Consider the following 7,466-nt stretch of genomic DNA (forward strand, 5'->3'; position numbering starts at 1 on the left):
GACCAGAATTTGGATTTTTGAGAATAGAATAGAAAAAAACTTTATTCATAAATTGAGGAAGAGTCACAGCATTAATCAAAAAAAACAAAAGTAAGAAAGTGTATAGAAAGTAAAAAAAGGCCCATAAGAAAATAGATGATGACAGCTTAGCCATCATTCTCCAGTCAGCCAGCCTCCACCTCCACAGGGTCAGGTGGCGTTGATGTCCAGTGTTAGCTCTGTAAGCCATGTCTGTGAATAGCATGATGCTACTCTGCCTTCTGGCATTTCATCTGTAGCTGGGTGAGCACGGCTAGCTTGTCCATCTTATTGGAGATAGATCTTACGTTCCCAATAGCGATGGATGGAAGGACAGGTTGATGTCCTCAATTCTTAGCTCTCACCTGTGAACCAGCTCGCCATCCTCACCTCCTTCTCCTCACCTTGTGGGAAAACATCAGGCCTTGCACCAATTAGCAATGACATGCTACAGACCGCTAACAGCTGATTTCACGCTTGCGTAGGATCTCCAGACAAACACAGAAGCAAAAGTAGTAAAAATGTCACTAAAGACAAAACCAGTTTGGTGTCCACGACCAACAAATGAACCATACAAAGTAATGATCCACTCAATATACAGAGATGATGAAAAAATAGATAAAAAATCACAAGCAGTGGACAAGGAAGGGAGATCTGCTTTAACAGGCAGCCACAACAAGGTGGCGCCTAGCAACAAATTAGCAACAAATTTATAAAAATTGTTTTCATATCTACAATATTTTGACCTGCAAATAACATTTTTAACCCCAGATATTTCTGATTTTTCAGATCAATTTAGCCTTTTCTGCTCCATTTTAAAACTTTAATCTGGTCTCGTGTCCTCCAATGTGTTTTTAAACTCTCACATTTTCACATTATGATAAATCCTTTCATTTAAAGATGGCAGCTGTAAGAGTTGTTGAGTTTCTGCTGAATATACAGAGCTTTAGCCTGTGTACAGTCCAGTTGTAGTTTGGTGAAACTTTACTGGATGGACTTTGGTTTTATTTGTGCACTTTACAGAAAATGTTAATGTACACATCATTAAGGACATGATTCATTTCAAACATAGCATCGAGAGCTACCACATCACACAAGAGAGAGAAACATCTCAGGGAAATCATTTCATGTGGCTCATGTGAGAATGAGCACCCTGTCCATCTGCTGTCTTTGCCCTCACCTCTCCAAACAGACTCTCTGACAGACTCTGACGGTAATTACGTCTGACGTTGTTGTTGCTAAGTCATGCCCGCCTGCAGGGTGTTAGTTCAGTGCTGGAGCTAATTAGCATGGGGCTAGCAGCTGTAAGTGGCCACCCAGACACGCATATGGAGAGATTTGGAATAAAAACCTCTGATTATGACTGTCACTTTATAAACCTCTGGGGTGTTTTTACCTCGCGTGTAAAAGCAGAGCTATGTGGATGGTCGGTGGGAGCAGTTAAGCAGGACATAGATGTTGGTGCTGTGTACTTGTGATTCCTTTAGTGTAAACTACTGCTCCTTATTTCTGCGCTCTAAAGCATCTAAAGCTTCAAAAGCCGACTTTTGTTCTCCAGGCTCTCATCAAGTTCATTAGTGGTAAATAAGACATCTAGGTCTGAGATTAAAATAAAGCCATCCTGTCAGAAAGGCTCAGGAATGATCTGTTGTTGTGGAGTTAATCCTGAATTTGATAATAAAACCTTGTATGGCCTACAGCTTGTTTCTGTTGTTTAGCTTGTGAAAAGTAAATGATGGTAAGTAATGCACAATAAAGTTCAGAGAGCCTGAGGGGATTGACTAAAAGAACAAAAAAGATATGAGCAGACGCTTATACAAGCAAATATATCGCTATTAAGTTTCTAGAACAAGTTTCAGTAAAGTTGCTGAATTTAGTCCATAGTGGATGTTGAAATGAGGATTTTTCATCCTGACTCAGAATTGAAGGATGCTTTAAGGACTTTCCACATGATCTTGATATAGTCTCACTTTTGTATATTTGCCTGTTCAAAATCCACAATTTGAAATTAGATGGTCAGCACCAAAAGTACTTATTTCAAGTGACGACACCATGCCAGTCATCAAAGTTTTGCAGTGAGAAGACAGACCTGTCCACTTTATTTGCTGGAAGGATTTCTTGGATTTGTTTTGAAGTAATGTTGGACTCTGGAACTGGACTCAAAAATCAAAAGGACAGAAGAGCAGAAGCTAATCAGGAGCCTGATAGAGCACAGGCTTTACCGCAGGCTAAGCTGTTTTGAACAATAACACCACATAACTCCAAATAGTTACATTACCCTCTTGCTTTGCATCCTGGTATTTAGTTATCTTGAACAAAGACAAGTAGTGTTAAAAAGGTGTGCTCACCAAAACAAATGTAAGCATTGAAAACAGTTGGTGGGTGATGGTGCTGATGGGAAACAGAGTATTTATCCTGGAAAAGCAATACCAATTCTGGCCACAGGTGTCACTGCAATCAACCTCAAACAGATAGTCCTTACAGATCCTTTGAACACCAAGGTTTTGTCTTTCTCTGCAAAGGTTCGCCTCTGTTAAAGATCTTAAGAGTCAGCAGCTTTAAACAAAGAAATTTTTCATCTTTGAATTATAGAAGTATCATCGAACAGAACAGTTACTCTTGGTGCCAGCTAGCTTGGATGTCGATGTTCAGTTGTTCTTGTTTTTGTACTTTTGTACTTTTTTCTTAGAAAACTTTTGCATCTCGTATCCTTTTTATCATCTTGCCAAACTACAGCCTGAATTGTATCCGCTGAACATTGATAAAGTGCAGCCTGAAGCAGGAATTAATAATATCTTATTCTCTAAGGTCCTCCTGGGAATCCAGCACACGGTCCTCCTGGCTCCCCTGGGCCCAGAGGACCTCCTGGGACATGCGACCCACGTGACTGTCTCCTCCCACCCCTATGAAGCCAGCAGAGTGAGCCTGGCTGATGCAGAGGTAGCCATGCGGCTCGCAGCTTGGTGCTGACGGACTCAAAACTGACCTCTCCTGTTCACTTTATGATAACGTTTGGATGCAGTCAGGTTTTTTTTTAATTGTTTTATTGTTGTGTTTGTTTTGAATGCAATAGAAACCTTTTTTTTTTCGCCATGCTGTTTTAAGTTGTTTTCACATCCCCTACTGTGATGTAATGCATTCCTTGTCAACTCTCATTATGTCCTTTACGACCATGAAATGACTTTATTTCATCATTTCAGTCCTGTCTGAAAACATCATCGTAATTCTTTGTTTGCCTCTTTAACAGGCATGCTTATTCACTTTTTCTGTTCTGATTCAGATGAGTGAAGACGACATGCTGCAGAATTTACATCTCATTTAGTGTGGGTGAGTGTGTTTGTGTGTGTGAAGGACAGATTAGTTGAATGTAAGCGTTTTATGTCAAGGTGTGGAGAAATAATCATTATTTTGAAACCAAAGTTAATCAGATGTGTCTGGTACTGAAATTATTTATTTGAGAATGTATTTAAACAGTAATGATGATTAAAGTAGTACATGTAGCTTTATTATGTAGTGATAAAAAGTTTATTATTATTTTTTAATGACAATATCACTCATCAAACATGAGCTTAGGGCTTTTTCCTTTAAGAATCTACAGAATTTTAAGTTTTCACAAACTGTCTGGGTTGGTACTGGCATCGACTGTACATAGAATGGATCATGTGTCTTCATTTCAGCTCACTTTGACATGTGAAGCCAAAAGACTGCCTCTTTAGGTGCTGACATATTGGGCTAGTGAAGCCAAATCCTGCACAGAGCCATGTAATTTGCCTGTAAAACTTTGGGTGTAAAGTACACAGGTGAATAAATTCACGTGTTAATTTGAAGCAGACACTTACACTTGAGTAAAGGCTCTTGTTTTTGGATTATTGTTCCTCCTCTATTTTGGGAATCTCTGACAGAATGCTGCAGGCATTGGTCAACGGGCCCGTCAATCAAAGAATCCCTCAACTATTTAACACCTCTTTGAAAATTAATCTCTTGTACATTAATCAGCACAATGAGAATGAAGTACGACAGGGGTCATGTTTCAGATGAATTCATTTGATGTTTAATTTTATTCGGTAGTTTACCCTTGTGTTAATGTGGTGGAGGCAGTGTTAATGACCTATACTGCAGACAGCCAGCAGGGGGGCCTCTAAATCTTTTGGCTTCATAGTCAGTGAACACATCCAGCAAAAACAGTCCTTTTCTGCCAGTTTAAATTATGTTTTTTAACTGAGATACCAACACAAAAAAGCTGTTTTATCCTTCATTAAGTTATTACTGATAAATCAAAAGGAGCCGAATTTAATTAGTTTACCCATCAAGTAGCCTCAGAAGGTGAGAAAGGTCCAGTGCGACCTGAACATGACATTTTTATAGGATGCTGATTCTACCTATGCACAGTCCAGTGTACCAACAAGGAAGACATTTTGCCATAAAACACTTTTTTTTACGTATGAAACATTTACACAAAGGGCAGATTTCCCACATAAAGAATGTAATTTAATATAATTTCTGTAATAGGAGTGTGCCGTGACCTCAGATCAATCTTCACCGTCGCTTTGCTCTGTAAATAATGAGTGGTTTTATCCGTTTAATGGGGCTTATAAAGGGACCTGGCAATAGCTACCATGTTGTCAGTGTAATGGCACATCAAGGTTCTCTGTTTTGTAAACAACCATCAATCAGTTTTTTCTGCAAATGTTTAAGGGTTTATATTTTGTGTGTCTGAGATTTGCAATGTTTACACGGTGTTGTGTATGATGATTCCTCTGGTTTATTTGTATATTTTTGTCTTCAAGGGAAATCTGACTTTTACACTTCAAAACTTCTCATTTGGTGCAACATAAACTCAGACATGTACTTGAACTTTTTTCTTTCTTCTGTTGTTTTACATCTACATCCTGGTTTTCGTCTCAATGACCAGCACTGTGTGTATCATAAATGACTGTATATAAAGATAGATTGTGCCTCCAGATCTTTTGTTGTACAAAAGTGATGCCAAAATACCCACCAGTGGGCACTGACGTCCTGTGGATCTAGAGCTAGAGTTGAATTTGGCTTATGTAACTTTAAATTAAGATTTTTTTAAGGCAGAATTTATTTTTTATTTTTTTTTTACTTTTTTTGTTGTGGATTTTGATCATAGAGTTTAAGTTACTGCAGCCAGCCAGTAGGGGGAGCCCCAGACATTTTGGCATCACTTTCAAGGAGTTGTTTTGTCCTCCATCTTTATGTACAGTCTTGTGTTGTTGGGTGCTTTTGGAGAATCTTAAAATGGGTTTGATTGTGTTTTGATTTTATTTATTTACTTTTCAGTCTTTTGATGTCATTTATAAATGTTTTCAACTCTTTTCTGAAGTTTTTGAGTCAGTTTTATTTAAAACATGTCATGTGATATTCACAGATTCACTCACGGGGGATGGAAAATGTCAAAGTACCAGTACCACACTGAGTTCAAAACAGAAATAGGAAAATATCTTTTGAAATATAGGAAAAAATCAGATACTCTGTTTGTGGTTTTCAAGAAAAATTCTTAAAATAATTACCCAGAACTTTGTAAACACAGTTAACAATGAGTATTGGCATAAAGAAAAGAAATATAACTGGCTTACAGTGTTTCCTCAAAGTTTCTCGGTGAGTGTTTGACTCAAAAGCTTTAATTTAAGTTGAAATCTCCTGCTGTGATCAATGTTTGAGAACTTTTGTGGGTGTATCTGATTTTTTGTGACATTAATAACTCTGTTCTATCAGATTTTCTTCTTTTCAGATCTGCTTGACACTTTTTTTTTTAACTCCATGCCTCTCATCATCATGTGTCTCTTCTACATGTGAACTCAAATCTCACTTTGAAGCTGCAGAATCTTTTATTTTTATATTTCTCCCAGCATGCTGGCTTGTTTTTTTCATCTCTGCTCAGACTTTGGATGAATCAAACGTGTGTGAGCAATTTCATTTGTGAGTTGAAAGAGCCCCCTGCTGGACTCATGTTTACTCCCTCTGTAGTGTGAATGGAAAACAATCTTCCTTTGGGTTATGGGCTTCATAAAATCCCCTCCTTCATCCGGCTTCTGTCCTTTCATCGCACTAATTTTCATTTTCCATTTAATGGCTTCCCCTTGGAGACAATAACGCCGTCCTTGACCAAACTCAAATGAGTCGGTGTCAGCAAACTAACGCGACCTAACTTTTTGATGCACAATGAAAGCGACTCTGCAAATGCTGGATTTAAATTTGGTTGATATTAATGTGCACCGCTTTGTTACTTCCATTTAGCTAAACATGATAACTAAGGAGAGAACAAATTGGGTGCTGATGTCACAGCCCACTTCCCTAAAAAGTGCCATTTCTCTCAGTTAAAATCCATTTATTGTAAGAAAAAGTGGAGAAAAACAAGCTCAGAGGGAGGGGGCACTGTAGGCAGGAGCTTTGGATCTCTGGGAAGGCAAAATTCACTTATTATAATATCATCAGCATCATTGTTGCTCATTATTTAACAGCAATGTAAGCTGATCCTGTTGCCACATGTAATCTAATCTTGTAAATAAGCTTGTAATGAGGAGAGCGTGGACAAGGCTCTCAGCGTGGTCCCTAGGATTAAAAATGTTTGCCTGCTGCTCTCTCTGCCGCTCCTCTCCTCCCTGGTATAAGCTTGTGTCGTGCTGGGTGACTTTAATGTGTGTTTCTGAGAGTTTTTGTTTATTATCTACCTCAGCCTTGGTTTACCACATGGACATAAAAAAACACATCACTGCCTGTTGCCTTTTCCTGAAAGAAAAATGCATTTTAAATCTTGTGTCTATTTAAAAACATGTCATCCTAAAGGTGGTGATGTTTTAATTGTGAGGGCTGATCCAGTGTGTGTGTGTGCGTGTGTGTGTGGTCACCAGGAATGAGAGCTTACACGTTTCTTTTCCGCATCTTTAATCTCCAATGACACCTGCCTTACTTGTGTGCAATAAATGTTATTCAGTGCTTTATGCCCAGAGTGGTTTGTTTTGTGTTTGAGAACTAAGACTATCACATGGTGTTCCACAAGGTTCAGTTCTGGGTCCTGCTGTCTTTTCTATTTACATCATCCGAATTCACTGCTATGTCGACGACATGCAACTTAACTTAACAATTACAAAAGACGACTGAAGAATGAAATAACTCTAGCTGGGTTTCCATGAACACTTTTTTGCAAAATAACAGCGATATGTCTGAAGTTTCAATAAAGAACAAGTTTGCCTTGCCGGTATTTCCATTGGGACCAGAATTGTGCTTGAGTACAGTAAAACATAATGTCTGTCCGGATGCTGCACTCATGATGATGCCGATTCTTGAACATTAGTGTTTTTATTCACTTCTCAAACTGTGGGAGATGATCACGCTAACTCAAAACAGGCACAAACAAAACATTAAATGAAGATCACCATCTCCAGCTCACATACTCTCACTCACGCACACAGACCTCCGCCCCT

General features: G+C 38.6%; 1 protein-coding gene across 1 annotated transcript in view; it reads left to right on the top strand.

Annotated features, from left to right (window-relative positions):
* LOC141795517 (uncharacterized) overlaps window positions 1–7,086 on the top strand; it is a 161,148-nt gene extending 154,062 nt beyond the window's left edge. The window contains exon 51 of the mRNA XM_074676421.1: window positions 2,827–7,086. Coding sequence (XP_074532522.1) covers window positions 2,827–2,927 — 101 coding nt within the window. The 3' untranslated portion in view covers window positions 2,928–7,086. The remainder of the gene's footprint in view (window positions 1–2,826) is intronic.
* The last annotated feature ends 380 nt before the right edge of the window (window positions 7,087–7,466 follow it).

Source organism: Halichoeres trimaculatus, unplaced genomic scaffold (genome assembly GCF_033239565.1).
Source record: "Halichoeres trimaculatus isolate MK-OKI-2021-1 unplaced genomic scaffold, fHalTri1.1 fHalTri1_scaffold_8, whole genome shotgun sequence".
Taxonomy (NCBI): domain Eukaryota; kingdom Metazoa; phylum Chordata; class Actinopteri; order Labriformes; family Labridae; genus Halichoeres; species Halichoeres trimaculatus.